The 20345-nt window shown below is 37.6% G+C and overlaps 1 protein-coding gene across 1 annotated transcript in view; it reads right to left on the minus strand.

The window, feature by feature from the left end:
- The window catches only part of LOC134805990 (peroxidase), a 58904-nt gene that overhangs the window by 27969 nt on the left and 10590 nt on the right, over window positions 1–20345 (minus strand). The window contains exon 2 of the mRNA XM_063779169.1: window positions 19297–19446. Within this exon, the coding sequence (XP_063635239.1) occupies window positions 19297–19446 (150 nt within the window). The remainder of the gene's footprint in view (window positions 1–19296; window positions 19447–20345) is intronic.

Below are 20345 nucleotides of genomic sequence, written 5' to 3' on the forward strand. Positions count from 1 at the left end.
CTTGTTTTTTCAGAAGTAGCATTTTTTTTCATCATTATCAGATTCAGATTCAAAGATTGAAAATAGTTTTTATTTAAAGTAGGCTTAGCAACAATCGTCAATTACAAACATCATCTTAAGCTACAGGTCTTATTTTCCTCTTCTTTGGACGTGGCGAGATTAATTACTATGTAGAGTCTTTCTACTGCAAGAAATATTTGTATTGTGGATATGTGACGTGATTTGCAAGAAGCTGTTGACTCTGAAAAGCTTGTCCAGCAAATAAACCACGCACTCAGTCTTGCGTAGCTAAAGGTGACCCTTATTTTCTATTGTGTTTTCCTAGAGCTCGCAACTCAAGGTCTTGATTTTACCCGGAACTGGAAATTTTACTTTAATCTTTATCTTAATGTTTCGTGCATGTAGAAATTTCATACATCGACAAAGTAAAATCTAAATGATATGATAAAAATTATAAACGTTTTTGTATTATTTTGTACGATGACTGACACACCTATTTATTATTTATGTTATTTAAATTTGTTGCACAATAAAAATAAGTACAAATGGCGGACTTAATGCCTTAAGGCATTCTCTACCAGTCAGCCATAGGGCAAAACAGAAATAATTCTCGAATGTGGGTGCAATGCGAAAAATAATTCGGAAAACATAATAACTATACCTGGTCTAAGCAATTTTGGACGTATGATGTAGGTTATTTTCGTAAATGGTTCACGAAATATGAGTATAACTGATATGAACACACATCTTGTTACTAGCACCGGCACTTAACACCTTGGTGTTAAGGAGTTAAGTGTTAAGTTGAAATGGTACCGTGAGCTGCTATGAATGAACCTCTTCACCTTTACTCCGATCGTCACTTGTCTGCGGGAGGTTAGAGTTGACGATAATCACACTACTAGTTGTCATAGGCTAATGGTTTCGGTCTAACTGATGAAGTGTAAAATACCTAATTCGAAGTTTTGACTTATAAAATATACCTACCTTGTTGTCGAGAGGACACCTAACCAGTGCAATCTTTCGGTAAGGAGGAGCAATAACAGTGGGTCGTTAATTGTGATGATCATCCATACCCAACTTATATTGTTTTTTATGCTTATTTCAAAATATATTATAAATCATTATTATGAATATATTTAGAACATCCCCACTTTCATACTTTCTCTACTATTAATATGTACCTAATGTACCTATAGTTTGCTTAGTCACGTGCGTCCTCAGTCGGGATTTACTTTAAAATAGGCATAAGGTACTTACTCTTCCGGTGATGCATAAAACACTGATGACAATGCAATATTATGATGACATTGGAGGAAACAACGCAGACTAGGTACTGTTACTTAACGAAGCTGACCCCATAATATTTTCCCAATCTTTTTAAGTCCCCGGCGCAGGCTAGGCTTTTCAAATTAGATAGGTAATAGGTAACATGTTGAGGAGGATTACGTCACGGCACCCATCTTTACTTACTGTCTACGGCGCACCAGGGCGCCGCGGCGCACAGTTTGGGTACCCCTGTCTAAACAGTTAACGTAGCGTTAGCGAAAGGATTTTGAAAGTGAGCGTCCAAGTTGCCTAATATGATGCGTGAGACCGAGATGAAAGCAATTGTTGATACAGTACTTGCATTACAACATTTGTAGGTCAGTAATCTGTCTGGCGAGGCACGGAATAAGCTACCAAAGATCAGATAAACTGGTGGCGTAAAGCCTGAGCAATTTTATCTATTATGTCACGTAAAACAAAGACATTAAACCGAGACCGCGCTCTTGATGTTGTTTGAGATAGGTAGTTAGATTTGAAACGGATTGAGATGAAGAGATTGAAACAAAAGACATTCTTTACAGTTTGTTATGCGTGTTATTTCTTTAGTTTCGCGCGCTTACGCACGATTTGTTTTGGCTGTTATATTACGTTGTCTGTGTTCTTCACACTTGTAGTTAGTAATATTTTATTTATTTATTTATTTGGAAAGCAAACAGAAATAAGTGAGCAGGAGATAAGTTTACAGAGACACACTAAGGACATTCACTTATTTCCTTAACAGCTCTCACTAAAACATATATAACAGGAATATACTACACTTAACTACTCTTAAGGTACTAAATACAATTGTTAATTTTCCCTTTAAGTATGTTAGTGTTGCAACAACACCCTAAAAGTTCACATATCTAGGTTTATAAATCATTACAATATATATAATGCTTACATTATATTCAATTACGATACATAACCCAGTATTATAAATGTGCAGGTAAATAGCTTAGAATAGATGAATTTCGTCTGTTACAAAGTTGCGTTGTGTTGCCCCAAAATTGTTACAAAAATATTAAAATAATAGGTAATTTTTTACGACGCGCGACGTTAATTGACCGAAGCGAAGCGAAGGTCTACGTTTTGACTCGGGCATTTTGCTTTCGTATGTCCGGATGTTCTCCTCTACAGGTCGCAATTCTTAACCGATTCTCATGAAATTTTGTGACCGAATTTTATGACTAAATATTTTTTTTTTGTCAATCCGGTTTTTGGAATTTTTTAAAAATGGCGGAGTCGTGATACCTGGCGCCTAAACAAATAGTCGTATCGATATCATAAGAGTTTTTTCTTTTTGAGACATGTTTACAGAGTTAATAGGAAAAAATGCAGAAAAAAATTATCGCTGGTTTAGGCGGTATTTAGATATTTAGTTTTGTATTTCCGGATGTTCTCCTCTACAGGTCGCAATTCTTAACCGATTCTCATGAAATTTTGTGACCAGATTCTATGACTAAATAAAAATTTTTTGTCAATCCGGTTTTTGGATTTTTTTAAAAATGGCGGAGTCGTGATACCTGGCGCCTAAACAAATAGTCGTATCGATATCATAAGAGTTTTTTCTTTTTGAGACATTTTTACAGAGTTAATAGCAAAAAATGCAGAAAAAAATTATCGCTGGTTTAGGCGGTATTTAGATATTTAGTTTTGTATTTCCGGATGTTCTCCTCTACAGGTCGCAATTCTTAACCGATTCTCATGAAATTTTGTGACCAGATTCTATGACTAAATAAAGTTTTTTTGTCAATCCGGTTTTTGGAAATTTTTAAAAATGGCGGAGTCGTGATATCTGTCGCCTAAACAAATAGTCGTATCGATATCATAAGAGTTTTTTCTTTTTGATATATGTTTATAGATTAAATGGCCAAAAATTCAGAAAATTTGTATCGCTGGTTTCGGCGGTATTTAGATATTTAGTTTTTACTTGAGAATGAGTAGCTAAATTTCGTCAGCTTTAGTAAGAACTATCAGGGCGCATTTTGCAAACGTTCGCTTTTTTGTTTGCATAGGGAGGTCCCTGGTTCCATCCCCAGTAATTGTATGCTGCTACATAACTTTTTGTATTTTTTTATACTTAAATTTCGTATCAATTGTTGTTTTATATTTTATTTTTTTATTTTGAAAAAATTAAAAAAATCGTATTTTTTATTTATCAAGCGCGGGCTAAGCGCATTCGTTTATTTTTTGCAAGAGATGATGGCTTTTTGCGCTTTAAAGAAAATTTGATTCTTGAATATACGGCGCCATACCTTTGGCCTATGCTCGTCTAGATGGCGACACCATTTTATATTTAACAATTTTTACTCATATCAGTAAAAGAACATGGGTCAAAATCATATGGCGTTCTAAAAAAAAAAAAATCATTTATACATTTATTGATTTTTTTTTTCATTTTCATTTTAATCCTGTATCGAAAGATGGCAGCAAATTTACTGTGACTACAAAATTTTGTATGACAATAACCCTCTACTACATAGAGGGTCTGCCATCTTGTGGCCTGAATCGGAAACATGTACATTGCCAAAACAAGTTCTACCATCTACCATTCTTGTAGGTACGTTTCCTTATGCATAGTAGGTTCTGTCATCTTGTGGGCTACATCGGAAGCATAAACGTCACATTTACGCCTCACGCCAAAAATCTGACGGCTCCTATGCTACCCCCTATAGTTCACGCACGCCCATTATAGGGACCGTGCGCGTTGGAGGGCCTGCCATCTTGTGGCCTGAATCGGAAACATATGTGCACATGTACATTGCCAAAGCAAGTGCTACCATCTACCGTTCTCGTAAGTACGTTTCCTTGTGCATTAGTAGGTTCTGCCATCTCGTGGGCTACATCGGAATCATAAACTACACATCTACGCTTCGCGCCAAAGATCTGACGGCTCCTGTGCTGCCCCCTATAGTTCATGCACGTCCCCTATACACTTTATTCTCTTTAGATTAGATATTTAAATTCTTACTCGAGAATAAGTAACCAAATTTCGTCAGCTCATCTAAATGCTATCATAGCGCAGTTGGAAAGACGCTTATAAGCAAGGATATGGGATAGGTACCCGGTTCGATCCCCAGTAAATGCAATTTTTTTTATTTATTTTTTGCACTTAAACATCGTATTGCTGATTGATCAACCGAGCGCGAAGCGCGAGGTAAGCGTATTCGTTTGAGTTTTTGTTTGAACATTTTGTTAGCGGTTTTAGTTCAAGGGCATGGCTGTTCCAGGAGTCAATTTCCACTTATGTTTATATAACCAGTTTTTTTTCAAATAGGTAGGTTAGGGTTATTTTTTTGATGACCCTAAAAACGAAACTGCTCCCAGAGATAGGTAGGTTAGGGTTTTTTTTTTTTGATGACCCTAAAAACGAATCTGCTCCCAGAGATAGGTAGGTTAGAGTTATTGGCTGACAGCGTTTGGTTTTTTACTTGCAGTTTTTTAGATTATGTTTTAATTTTAGTGTTTTTGATATTTGTTGTATGTGAAATACCTACAAGTAACAAATATAATTACTACACTATTAACATACAGTAACAAGAAAATATTATCCTAGATATTTAAAAGAACGAAAACTATAAGGAAAATATTAATTTAAAAATATTAAAAATAGGCGATTGCGGAAGAAAACCATTGGGAAAATATGTGGTATTATCTATGAAAAGGGACCTTATTGTCGATGGCGCTTACGACACTAACATCGATGAGCACAAAACGTAGTAGTTTAAAATTGGGGATTCTGGCCCAGTTTAGTTATTTTGATTTCCAATTTAGCAATTAAGTTTCTTTGATTACTGGAACATTCAATGTTGCTGTCTATCCAATGCGGAGGTCAATTTATGTTATGTGACGCTGATGAACTTATCAGTCATCGGGTTTAAAGATCCCTTTGTAGTTTTTTATAAATAACTCGTAAACGGTGACCTGTAGCAAAAATGTTCTGATACATAAGTAATCTGCGTAAAATTGTCTACATTCAATATTCTATACACTTTTTCGCTAGGATCAGTATTTAAAAAAATATTTAAGGTATTAAGCTAAATATGATCAATTGTTAATATTTTTTGTAAATAACTCGTAAACGGTGGCCTGTACCAAAAAATGTTCTGATACATAAGTAATCAACTTAAAATCTACTCACACCAGAGGATGCTGAAGACCGGACGCTTAGCTAAAACGCTAGGTTGAAGGAGAAGAAGATTGATCCTAGCGAAAAAGTGTATAGAATATTTAAGGCGCTCTTATACTCGAGTTTTACGTTTTCAAGGGGGTGAAGCAGACGAGTGGTAGAACGGGCAGGCGGGCGCCCCGCGCGGCGCACCGCACCATTCCCGCGCAGCACGTCTACGTCCTTATTCTGACGACATCGGTATTCTGAATCGTCAGTTCCGGGATTTTTAGTTCGGCAATTAATATTGAAAAAGATTTATTAGTAAATTCGAATTTTGATGAGTACTTAATGAAATTAAAAACCGGACAAGCGCGAGTCGGACTCGCCCACTGAGCCCACCGAGGGTTCCGTACTTTTTAGTATTTGTTGTTATAGCGGCAACAGAAATACATCATCTGTGAAAATTTCAACTGTCTAGCTATCACGGTTCGTGAGATACAGCCTGCTGACAGACGGACGGACGAACGGACGGACAGCGGAGTCTTACTAATAGGGTTCCGTTTTACCCTTTGGGTAGGGAACCCTAAAAATGGTAGGTAAGACGGTGAGGTCGGTGAGTGTACCTAAATAATTATTAATTATATGTATACAATATGAGTGTATACTTGACTGATCATGTTTTTGTAAAAATCGATTTCGACTGGCAAAACATATTAACCGGGCAACCGGGTTTTTTTAACCTAATTAGACCCCGCTGAATCCGAAATTGCCGGTTGATTGATCGAATTCTTGACTGGAAGTGAGATAGTTGATATTAAAGGTCCCTTTTTTTTAGTTTTTCGTAAATAACTCTTAAACGGTGGCGCATAGCAAAAATTTTCTTAAACATAAGTAATCTGCATAAAATTGCCTACAAGAAAGATTCCGTACAATTGTTCGCTAGGATCAATATTCAAAGAGATATTAAGGCGGGAAAGTTAATTATAATCAATTTTTGAAGGTCTCTTTTTTTAGTTTTTCGTAAATAACTCGTAGACGGTGGCCAATATAAAAAAAATGTTAAACGTTAATAATCGACACAACATTTTCAATAAAAAAAGATTTAGTACATTTTTAGCAGGGATCAATATTTAAAAAGATAATAAAGAGGGAAAGTTAATTATAATAAATTCTAAGGTTCCTTGTTTTTATTTTTTCGTTAATAATTTGAAAAGTATGACTCATAGCAAAAACAAATTTTACACAAATAATAAACATAAAATTTCCTACAAGAAACATGTAGAACACTTTTCGCTAGGATCAATATTTAAAAAGACAAAGCATCCGGTAAGTCAATTATAATCAATTTTAAAGTCCCTTTTTAGTTTTTTGTAAATAACTCGTAAACGGTGTCCCATAGCACAATAGGTTTTTATGAATAAATAATCTCCATAAAATTTTCTGCAAAAAACATCTGAACACTTTTCTCTAGGATCCATATTTAAAACGATATTAAAGGAAGAAAGTTAATCACATTCAGTTCACAGGTCGCTTTTTTTTCGTAAATAACTCGTAAACGGTTGCAACGGGGGCAGTTGTAAAAAATATTATACGTAAATATTGAACATAAAATTGTCCACAAAAAAGGTTTTGTACACTTTTTCGCTACGATCAATATTTAATGAGGTATTAAAGGGGGTAAGTTAATTATAATCAATTTCCAGGTCCCTATTTTAAGTTTTTCGTAAATGACTCGTAAACGGTGGCCCATAGCAAAATAGGTTCTTAATGTTAACTAACCCCCCTTGGCTAAAAAGTGGCCTCCATGTTTAAAATTCATTTGTTTACGTAAGATGTCCGTCTTTGGGTCACGAATTTACATGTGTGTACCAAATTTCAACTTAATTGGTCCAGTACTTTTGAAGAAAATGGGCTGTGACAGACGGACAGACAGACAGACAGTCGCACGAGTGATCCTATAAGGGTTCCGTTTTTTCCTTTTGAGGTACGGGACCCTAAAAACTAAAAAAAGTGACATGTGAATTGATTGTAATGAACTTTCTTCCTTTAATATCGTTTTAAATATTGATCCTAGAGAAAAGTGTTCAGATGTTTTTTGCAGGAAATTTTATGTAGATTATTTATTCATAAAACCTATTTTGCTATGGGACACCGTTTACGAGTTATTTACAAAAAACTAAAAAGGGACTTTAAAATTGATTGTAATTAACTTACCGGCTGCTTTGTCTTTTTAAATATTGATCCTAGCGAAAAGTGTTCTACATGTTTCTTGTAGGAAATTTTATGTTTATTATTTATGTGTGATCAACAGGGTAAAGACCGGTAGTGATCACCGAATCGTAAGAGGCACACTGAATATCAATATTAAACTTGAAAGGTCCAGCCTGATGAAGTCTACGCTCCGACCTACTCGAGCCCATGTTCAAAACCCCGAAAGCTTTCAACTCGAGCTCTCTAACCGCTTTGCTTGCCTAGAGAACTTGGCTTCAGTGGACGAAATCAACGACGGGCTAGTGGAAACTGTCCACACAGTAGGGTCTAAGTTTTTTAGACCCCGCCGTAAAGATAGACCTCAGAAATTGACCGAGCAAACCTTAAACCTCATGGCTGAACGACGCTCGCTACAGTTGCAGTCTCCCGATGACGTGGAGTCATATAGGCAGCTCAATAGACGTATATCTAAGTCCTTGCGACATGATCTGCGTCTCTTTAATACTAACCGTATTAAAGAGACGCAGATCATGTCGCAAGGACACTAACCGTATTAAAGAGACTATTGAGCGAAACCAAGGCTCCAAAGTGTTCGCAAAGGACAAAGCAACGCAAGCAAAGCAAGGGTCTATTGGGCAAAGCCAGCTGACAAAGCTGAAACGGGAAGATGGCAGCATAGCGTCGAGCAAAGCGGAGGTTTTAGGTGAGATCGAGAGGTTCTATGGACAGTTATACACTTCGATCGCAAAGCCCGTTGACAGCTTGGTAGGAGGTCCAAGAGCCAAGCTGTCCCGACATTATACCGAAGATATCCCGGACATCAGTCTGTACGAGATTAGGATGGCCCTGAAGCAGCTTAAGAACGACAAGGCGCCGGGCAAAGACGAAATCACTTCAGAGCTTCTGAGAGCGGGTGGAACACCGGTACTTAAAGTCCTCCAGAATAGAGATGTGCGCCGATGGCAAAATCATCGGCGGCGGCGTCCGATGATTTTTTGATCGGCGGCGGCGGCGTGATCGGCGTGAAATCGGTGTGGCATAATTTTTGATACTGCATCAGAACGTGGCTGTAGAAACTCTACATTAAAGCTTTCTGAGTATTTACTAGGCTATCCAAAACATATTATGTGTGTTTTCTAAATTATTGCCGAAAATTATATCCCATCATGTCACTTGGCAACCATTTATGACCAATACCAACCTAACGGTTACCAACGGTATGTTTAAATATGAAAATAAAAAGGATACATTTTAGGCAGTAGTTTTACTTACTTTGTAAGCGGAATACAAATAAAACACAAAAAAAATCTTTATAAGTTAAGTCTTAAATCTATATTGACTTTTCCTAGCCGCTGTCGCCTCACCTAGGATTTGTTACGAAATAATGATGAACTACATCTACATCTACTACATTTTTGAACTGAAGTTTAACAGAAATGTATGTTAGAATAAAGATGTCATCGTTTTCGTAAGTAAACGTCTCTGGCAGGTTGATTCGCTCAACAGAATCGCGCTTTGAAGTGTCCCGTTTTATGGAATATTAAGGTCTACCTTGTTTTCTTTACTGCTAGCTTAGTGATGATACTTGGTGATTTAAGTTCCTATAAGTAGGTATAATTGTTTAGGTATAGCTTATTACGAAGCTTTATCCTGACTTTTATAATTTTGATTGAAATATAATATATTGTTAAGTAAAAGAAGCTGATAATCACAATAAAATTACTATGAATTGATCGTGTGTAATTTTAAATGAAATTGTATATTATGTGCTAAATAAATCAAATAAAGTATTAAAATAAATCAAATCATATCTATCATAAATAAAATTATGACCCTTATGCGTGTCACCAGCATCATACGAGAAATCATAAAATACGCAATTGTGATCGTGGTGACAGCTTGCTGGAGATTCTAAGAAGAAAATAGCATGTATATGTCCTAGGATATAAACCTGCTATTTTCTTGACTTTAGTTCACTGATTAAATTAACAATCAAGAGACTATTGATGTAAAACAAAATGCGTTCTACAAAAAAGCTGTGCGATAAAATATCAAATAATAACTTGAGATCCAGAAACTAGATCTTGTTTATATTAACGCTAAATCGTTATCACAACTAACACCGCAACGACAAAAATGATGCTAATTTGGTTCACTGGCAAATAATAAGCGAAAAAGCATAAGAATCTTTAAATTATATCTCTGACACTATCTCGCAACATGGAATGAGATACGATAGGTATCAAAATTTCCCACGCCGATTATACGCCGGTCAAATTTATCGGCGGCGGCGGCGTGGAAAAATCGTCGGCGGCGGCGGCGCGGCGGCGCGGCGCACATGTCTACTCCAGAAGCTCTTTAATTCCGCCTTGTCCGAGGGCATAACGCCTGAAACATGGAATAGAGGCGAGGTGGTGTTGTTCTTCAAAAAAGGTGATAACAACCTATTGAAGAACTACAGACCCATCACGCTTCTGAGCCATGTCTATAAGCTGTTTTCAAGGGTCATCACGAACCGTTTCGAACACAGACTTGATGACTTCCAGCCTCCCGAACAAGCCGGTTTCCGAAAAGGCTATAGTACCATAGACCACATCCATACGCTGCTGCAAGTTATACAGAAGACCGAAGAGTATAACTTGCCATTATGCTTAGCGTTTGTGGACTATGAGAAAGCCTTCAATTCGGTGGAGACATGGGCGGTGCTTGTCTCTTCAGCGATGCCATATTGACTATCGGTACATTGAAGTGTTGAAGTTCAGATTCAGATTCAGATTCAGATTCAGATTCAGATTCAGATTCAGATGTTTTATTGGTAAAAGGCAATCATTTTACAAGTCAATAAATATATGTACAATATCCAACTGTTATTTTACATTTCAGGTATTTGCTGATTAATTATTATTACATATTGATATTAATATTGTCTGAATATTATATATTTACATTAATTTTTGCATTTAATTGTCTCATTTCAAACATTGTCAGAGAGAATCATATTATCTTTGTCTTACACTAGTACTAGCACCCAAAAGAAAAGGATGAGTGTAGTTTTTTGTTCTTATTTACTGACAAATTTTACCTATATTTTTTGGATTAGTGATGACATTCTATGATTCGAAAAAATCATCAATGCTATAAAAGGCCATGCCTAGAAGATATTCTTTTAATTTTTTAAGAAAGATTGCATCGTTTGGTGAATTTTTAATATCTGCTGGAAGAGCATTATAGATTTTAACGCCAAACACAGCGAGCGACTTGCGAGTTTTGGCTAGGCGGGCGCGCGGCACAAGCAGCAGGTGCGGGCGGCGGCGCGCGTCGCAGCCGAGACGCTGCGCGGTGGTCATGTATGAGCTTAGATTCAGTCTGACGTATTTGCAAGCCTCAAGGATGTAAATGCTATGCAAAGTTAAGATTTTGTGTTTTTTAAATAGTTCTTGTGCCGGGTATTCAACAGGTTTTTTAGCAATAACCCGGATGGCACGTTTTTGGATTTTGAATATCCTGTCACGATCGGCTGCGGTACACCACAAATCAATTCCGTAGGTTAGAATGGAATTAAAGTATCCATAGTATGCTTTTTTTAAATTATCTATAGACAGACTGGGAGCCAACCTAGATAATGCATAGGACGCTGAAGACAGCTTATTACAAGTTTTTGTATAATAAGTGTTTGTATAATAATGCCACCATGTCGGTCCGAGTACAGGAGCAGAGCACGAGGGCGATTCCATTGCAAAGAGGCGTAAGGCAGGGAGACGTTATCTCTCCGAAACTGTTTACTGCCGTAATGGAAGACGCCTTCAAGCTCCTGGAATGGGAAGGACTTGGCATCAACATCAAAGGCGAATACATCACTCACCTTCGGTTTGCCGACGATATCGTAGTCATGGCAAAGTCGATGGAGGAACTCAGCATGATGCTCGATGACCTCAACCGAGTTTCACAACGGATGGGCTTGAAAATGAACATGGACAAGACGAAACTTATGTCAAATGCCAATGTTGTGCCCATCCCAGTCTCTGTTGGGAACTCGGTACTCGAAGTTGTTGACTCGTACATCTACCTAGGACAAGTAGTCCAATTAGGTAGGTCCAACTTCGAGAAAGAGGTCAACCGCCGAATCCAACTCGGTTGGGCAGCGTTCGGGAAACTACGTAATGTCTTTTCGTCCGACATACCTCAGTGCCTCAAGACGAAAGTCTTTAATCAATGTGTGTTACCAGTGATGACTTACGGCTCCGAAACGTGGTCTTTCACTACCGGCCTCATCTCAAAACTCAAAGTCGCTCAACGAGCTATGGAGAGGGCTATGCTCGGAGTTTCTCTACGTGATCGAATCAGAAATTAAGAGATCCGTAGACGAACTAAAGTCACCGACATAGCCCACCGGATTAGCAAGCTGAAGTGGCAATGGGCAGGCCACATTGCACGCAGAGAAGATGGCCGATGGGGTCGAAATGTGCTCGAGTAGAGACCACGGACTAGCAAGCGCAGCGTAGGACGTCCACCCACAAGATGGACAGACGATCTTGTTAAGGTCGCCGGAAGACGCTGGATGCGGGTCGCTTCCAACCGGCACGTATGGAGGTCCAAGGGGGAGGCCTATGTTCAGCAGTGGACGTCTTATGGCTGAGATGATGATGATGATGATGATGATTTATGTGTAAGATTTGTTTTTGCTATGAGTCATACTTTTCAAATTATTAACGAAAAAATAAAAACAAGGAACCTTAGAATTTATTATAATTAACTTTCCCTCTTTATTATCTTTTTAAATATTGATCCCTGCTAAAAATGTACTGAATCTTTTTTATTGAAAATTTTGCCAGTAGAAATCGATTTTTACAACAATGTGACCAGTCTAAATTATTCAATTTGATTAATTTTATAGCCTTTTAAAATATGTTTACACAATTTATCAATCGTGACTGATTCCGGATTGGTTAGATGGGTGTGTGCCTTTGCTGCCCAACTTGTTATAAAATGACAATATGACGGACGAATGTCTGAAATGTCACCGTATTTAAGAATTATTTTGCTTTTCTTCGTAAGTATGTTGAAAAACATTGTGTGTATAACATATTTGCATATTTATACTGTGATTACCCATTTTATGAAACGTCCGCTAAACTAGCACAGGTCCGACGCTGACAGTGGTCACGGGCGTACTGGCGTGAGGAATAGGCGCAAGGTATTGCCGCGTAGGGTGTAATTTAGTAGGCAAAATGTTGAATTCATCAAATGATGAATGAAAAAATTAACGTATCGATAAAAGGACAAGCAATAATGAAGATTTACTTAAAAGCTATCGACTGAAGTAAGTTTCATATACATTTTCGTCCTAGTACTTCTAACATAAGGAAATAAAGACAGTGTTAGGCATGTTTTCAACTTAAGATTCTATCGAGAAAATAATGAGCCGTCGTGTTTCTGACAAGCAATAACGTAGTTCAAGGACTTATACATACTAGAAAATAATGCATGAAATCCTTGTAAAAGTCTGTAAATATGGTGGTGGTAATCAAAGAAACTTAATTGCTAAATTGGAAATCAAAATAACTAAAATGGGCCAGAATCACCAATTTTAAACTACTACGTTTAGTGCTCATCGATGTTAGTGTCGTAAGCGCCATCGACAATAAGGTCCCTTTTCATAGATAATACCACATATGGGAACGGAGTAATTGCTACCGAGAATGAATGATTTCGGGAAATTATGGGCAACGCAAAATATGAGAACGGAGTAATTGCCTCGAAGAAAAAATGGTTTTCGGAAATTATGGGCCACACTTGCGCACGAAGCTTCTTAGTTGCAGTTTACAGGTTAGGGGTCATCCATTAATTACATCACACGTTTAGGGGGAGGGAGGGGGTCAAGAAAATGTGACATGTTGTGACAAGGGGGAGGGGGGAGTCATAAACTTTGTGACGTCACTTTAACTTCATCAGTAACCGAAAATGTATATACGCTAATTATCATTTAAATAACAAGGTTTTGAAACGATACTCGTTTTTATTCGTTTAATTTTATTTCTCAGTTTTGGGTTATAAAATTACTAATATTTCTTTTGTCAAAAATATTTTGATAAAATATTAAATAAATATTTGCCGATTTCGTTGAAGAAATGTGACGTCACACCAGGGGGGAGGGGTTTGCCAAATGTGACCAAGTGTGACAAGGAGGGGGGGAGGGGTAAAAAAACCTAGAAATTCGTGTGACGTAATTAATGGATGACCCCTTAATTCAAAGGTAATGTTGGTTTCCTAACATAAGTAGAGTTAGACCAAGAAAAGTCTGCAGAGATTTTGACACTGGCACAAATAACATTGGAACTGCGTGTGCTGTCAAAATCTCTGCAGACTTTTCTTGGTCTAACTCTATCCACTTTTCTATACAATTAGTATGGCGACGTGTATACTTAAGGGGCATCGACCGTACACTGACATCGGGATGATATTTTTATCATGTTATTTAGTAGTCATCGTGCGTCTCGCTTGCGCCAATACATGTACGGACAAGAACGAGTGAAATGCACGATAAACTAAATGACATCAGTTAGATGTCTTTCTGATATCAGTGTAAGTTTGAATTGGCCTGTTAGCCAAAAATTGTTTCGTATGTCCATATGTTCTACTCTACAGGTCGCATATCTAAACCAATTCCCGAATTTTGTAAGCAATTGATAGTTAAGTTTTTATGGTCAAATTAGATTCTCTAAATTCTTCAAAACAACGGAACCATACATTTATTCAGTTTTAAACTCTGCTCGCGAGGTCTACAGCTCACAGAGCCACTAGTTTGTAGGTACTATTTATTAGTCTACTTGTAAATGTGAAACAACATATATGGATTGAGCAATAAACTGATTTACCCACACGTCTACTTGTTGTATGTTAATACTATTACCTACATATTTATAAAAAATCTGGTGCAAAGAAAAGCTTTGGAAGCAAACGGTGTCGGGTAAGTGTGTCAAGAGCGCGCGCGTCGCATCGGCGTGACGCAACCGCGGCGGAGAAAGAACCCGCTCCGGCGCAGGTGACATTGCACCCAACGGTAAGCTGCGTCGTCAAACAACCTACACAAATCTATTCTAATGTTCTCAAAACGAAGGAACTTTACATATTTTGCTCATATTTAGACAGAGTTCAAAATCGGTCGGTGTTCCGTTGGAAAGTGTCTGTAGTTGTAATACTTGAACAGCGAGTTGAAAAATTGCATGGACACATTATTAAATGAATTCATTCATAAATTCCTTTTTCCATAAGTCTGGCTGGCTGACTGTCGCTCTAGTTAAGGGCACGAATGCAGGAATTTCGATCTGTTAGTGAGTTTGTTTATCCATGTTGGGCACGGCTCTAGCTTTCAATGGTTTTGATAAATGAAAGCTAACCCAAAATATACTGTCATAAAAGTGTTTCATATTTTGTTGAGTAATAAGTACCTAGAGTCGGACCAAGAAAAGTCTGCATCGTATTTGATAACCCACGCAGTGCAAGTGTTATTTATACGTCATAATTTCATAGAAGATTGACGTTTAAAATAACACTTGCACTGCGTGGGCTATCAGATCCGCTGCAGACTTTTCTTGGTCCGACTCTACTGTCTAGACCGAATTAAAGTGTCATTCTATGGAACTTGCTAACTATGTAAACAAATCGCCATATTGAAATTGTCAAAGAATGATGAATTTACTAGTGACTTTTGTTTACGTAGTTAGCAAGTTCCATAGAATGACACTTTACCTAGTTACTTGACTAGTTTACTCATAGCTTAGCTTACTGTGTAACTTTATCATCGATTAAGATGTTAAGTGATCGCTTGACAAGAATCTCCTCTTGTTGACACACTAATCGAACTACCAGTAGGTACTAGTTTTAAACAACTTACATTGACAATACTATTGTTACATGAAATTTGCATTGTACTAAACTATTGTGATATTGACAACTGGTTGCTTAGTCAACTCGGATTTATTTATATCGATTGTGATACGATAAGCGATCTAAAATGTAGGAATTCGTTCAAGTTCATTTCAAGTTATCGATTCACTTCGAGTAGGTAAGTGCCCGATTCGAACTTTAAGATACGTAAATTAATAGGTCTAGAAACGATATGGATCAGATATGTCATTGTCAAATGTGACGTTTCTTCAAACAAAAACATCACTTTTTGACAATTAATAGATCCAGAAATCATATGGATTAGATATGTCAGTGTCAAGTGTGACGTTTCTTCAAACAAAAACATCACTTTTGACACTGACACATCTAATCCATATCGTTTCTAGATTGACGCATATTAAAGTTCGAATCGGGCCGAATGTTTTGATGGTTGAATGTTATGTTATCAGTATTTTGTATCTACCGTTTGATTCGAAGTCGACTTGAATAAACAAAGGAAGGTCGTCATCGTTCAGAACGCCCTTTTTAGGGTTCCGTGCCCAAAGGGTAAAAACGGGACCGTATTACTAAGACTCCGCTGTCCGCCTGTCACCAGGCTACTGTATCTCATGAACCTTGATAGCTTTAGCTAGGCAGTTGAAATTTTCACAGATGATGTATTTCTATTGCCGATATAACAATAAATACTAAAAGTAGAATATAATAAATATTTAAGTGGGGTTCCCATACAACAAATGTGTTTTTTTTGCCGTTTTTTGCGTAGGTAATGCGGTTCCGTACGAACCCTTCGTGCGCGAGTCCGACTCGCACTTGGCCAGTTTTTATTAGGGTTTCGTAGTCACCTAGAAACCCTTATAATTTCGCCATGTCTGTCTGTCTGTCCTAGGCTTTGCTCCGTGATCGTGCTGGAAAGCTGCAATTTGGCATACAATATAAATAATATAATATAATAATATAGTAATATAATATAATATTATATGGCATATGATATATTTGGCATATTATTTGGATACATAATTTATGCATTGCTACAGAACGGTAAAATAAAATCTATAAAAAAATCGAGAAACAAAAGCTTAGTAAAATACTTTCAATGAAAACTATAGCAAACATGATCGGTCCAGTCGTTTTTGAGTTATTGCAAAAAATCTTCTTTTCTTAGCAAAAAGACGTACAAAGCGCTGCAAAGGTACTCCCTTATGTTTTTAATGTACTTACATGATACATGCTAATATCCCCCGTTTGGCCTATTTGACAGAATGGAAACTACGAAACCCTACACTGAGCATGGCCCGACATGCTCTTGGCCGATTATTTTCGGGTCACTCTGACGGCATTTTTGTGCTCTTTTATCAACATTCTAACAATGTGGTGCAGACTTATGCAATATTCGACATAATTGAGAAGTTGCTCATAAAAGTGAAGCATTTGTTAAAGGTCTTGTTACGTATATAGAGTGTAGCTTCTTAGTTAGAAATGAGATAATGTTGCAGTTACAAGCTTTATTACATAATACTGCAATTAGACTGAAATACACAGATGCAACTGTAAAATGAGGCGTAGTTATGTAAGCAAGTACAATTAAATCCATTTAGTGGTTCTTAAAATGTTTAAGTTTACGATTTTCCTGTGTGTTTACTAAATATGTAATAATATATCCAGCCTATCTTCAGTTCATTGATTAAACGACTGCGATAATTTTTTGCCCCTCCTTGTCGTAATAGATAGTTAATAGAGTTAGACCAAGCTAAGTTAATAGCGACTTTGATAGCCCAGACGGTGAAAGTATTAAGTAAATGTCAAATTTCATAGAAGTTAGACGTTTAAAATAACACTTGCACCCTGTGGGTGGATAGCTCGCTGCCAACTTAGCTTGGTGTGACTCTACCTGCATGCTATGGATTCTACCGCTGATTTAAAAAGGGGTTAGGTAGGTAACATTTTTCTGCATATCAGTCTATTTCAATCGAATATATTTCAAAATGAACGATCTAATTTCAATGCAGTTGGTCATATAAAGCCAGTTTAAGGCTTTGCGGAACTATTTTTTGTATTAAGCAGACACAACTGCACAACAGTACCACGATGTTTAGAAAAAACCGGCCAAGTGCGAGTAGGACTCGCGTTTGACTGCACATTTCTAATAGGTTTTCCTGTCATCTATAGGTAAAGAACTATTTTTAGTTTCGGAGATAAAGGGGGGGAATGGTAATTTTTTGGCTATTTTCTTAAATAACTTCGAACCTATGTATTTTAAAATTATAAAAAATGTCCATCTTTGGGTTACTAATTTACATATATGTACCAAATTTCAACTTAATTGGTCCAGTAGTTTCCGAGAAAATAGGCTGTGACAGACGGACAGACAGACAGACGCACGAGTGATCCTATAAGGGTTCCGTTTTTTTCCTTTTGAGGTACGGAACCCTAAAAATAGAAAATATCATTGCCTCTGGCGAGACCCGAACTCGCGACTCCGGGATTGCAGTCCGTTCCTCTACATACTGACCTACCAAGAATTACATGTTTACAGTGAATATTTCCACCACATTATTCATAAGACTTCGTATCTCGCCCGTACCAGTGAGTTCTTTTCTGTTTTCCTTTATTAAAAAAAACAACGGGTTGCACTCCGGGAGTGCCGACAGAAGTGAAAACTCAATGACTAGTCCAAAATGTCTGCAGCACTATGTATAATTGACCCATCCACCTTTCTATTGAAAAACTTTAGTTCCGAAATTGCTGGTCAGTGAGCTTGTTTAAAATTCGAAATTCAAATTTGTAGCGTTAATTGTTTAAAATTCGAATAGAAATTGTAAAGTTACCTTGCAGATCTCGCATCTAAATATATTTTTTTCAAAAATGGACGGCAAAGTCGACTTTGCCGTTTAAAAAATAGGTTGCGAAGCGCGTAGTTTATGGTCAGTCAAAAATTAAAAAGTTAAAAACATTGCAGTCTCGATTTTGGGACTGCAATGTTGCATACAAATTCCATTATTTGTCGAGTTCCAAACTTTTTAAAAGTTGAAATGGCCATATCAAATGAAGGCACAGGCCCATGCATTAAACAGCCAAACAGATGATTAGTACCGCCACTATTTAGCTGTCTCAAATAGGTTGGCGTATTTTCGGCAGAAAAATACACTTCTATTTTTTTATTAAAAAAATAAAAAGGCGGCAAAGCTAATTTTTTCAATTGTATCTACTTTTTTCTGTGAAAATATATACGTAAGAAAGTTGCTTTTGTAAAATATTTCTATGATATTTATATTTCTTGCACCATTTTTGAGAAAAGCACTATATATGACTCGGCTGGAAGGCTACTTGCTGGCTTCGGATTCAATTAAACGGACTCCCAAGGTCGTCCGTTTAAAACGAATCCTCAGTCTGCAAGTAGCTACTTCCGAGCCTCGACAATAATGTACTATGGTCATGATATTTTGAGTTTTATTCACCAGTACTAGAGTTCACTTTTATTAGCGATTTCATCAAGATGTAGCTTTATTGAATTATATAAAGTTAGAATGTAACTGTGAGATCCTCGTATTTAAACCCGTACAAGATTAGAACCTTTTTCATGTAATGTCATTGAGTTTTTCTTTATTGATTTAAATGCCATCTAAACGTTACGGTCACGTCATCGCCTTACGCTGTCTCGAGTTTATCATTTTTTCCCCACCTCAAAAAGTGCCCAGCGCCGCTAAAGAAGTTTTCACTTCAAAAATGCATTTTCCTAGTACATATTATTAGGTACTCACAAGTTGCCTCGTAGCAGGTTGAGGCTGTAGTCGAAGGCGGAGGTGCGCCCCGGCCCGGACAGGTACAGCGCGCACTCGTTGTCGTCCGCCGCCGCCGAGAGCGGCGTCAGCGCCGATGTGTGGGCGCACCATAGCGCTATAAGTAGCGCCCTGTAACAAAACAAAGCTGATTAAAAAATCTGTTTAAAATTTTGTTAGATACAACGATCCCTTACCGCTTTGACAAAAAAAACACGACTTATTCAAAAATGCGACGTCGCACAGGTCAAAGGATACAACGAAGCTATTCAAACATAACAGATAAAAAAACCGGGCAAGTGCGAGTCGGACTCGCGCACGAAGGGTTCCGTACCATAATGCAAAAAACGCCAAAAAAAAAACGGTCACCCATCCAAGTACTGACCCCGCCCGACGTTGCTTAACTTCGGTCAAAAATCACGTTTGTTGTATGGGAGGCATGGGAGCCCCACTTAAATCTTTATTTTATTCTGTTTTTAGTATTTGTTGTTATAGCGGTAACAGAAATACATCATCTGTGGAAATTTCAACTGTCTAGCTATCATGGTTCGTGAGATACAGCCTGGTGACAGACGGACGGACGGACAGCGGAGTCTTAGTAATAGGGTCCCGTTTTACCCTTTGGGTACGGAACCCTAAAAATGACCTTAATAACTAATGAATTTGTTGATAAGACAAAGTTGTAAGGCTTTTCTTCGTGGGTACGCGGTGGAATGCTGATAGCGACCCTGCGGCACCCCATCTAAGGCGGAGTCGGCACTCGTTGGTGGTTTGAGACGGTAGTCCTCCACTGGTTAGTCCGTCATTCCCCTGGTTCCCCCGGACCAGGTGGCATGAGTAAACGCATTTCCCCAACGTAAAAAAAAGGCTTTTCTTCGTGGAGGAGATGGAGCGGTATTCAAATTATAAATCTGTCACGGTTGTTATGGATATAATATCTGAATAGCCTGTCGTTTTTGGCTAACCACAAAACCAATAAGAGCCGCTAAGGACCTTAAGACCATATAATGATCGTGCACAGCACATACATC

The sequence above is a fragment of the Cydia splendana genome, chromosome 2 (genome assembly GCF_910591565.1).
Source record: "Cydia splendana chromosome 2, ilCydSple1.2, whole genome shotgun sequence".
Taxonomy (NCBI): Eukaryota; Metazoa; Arthropoda; class Insecta; order Lepidoptera; family Tortricidae; genus Cydia; species Cydia splendana.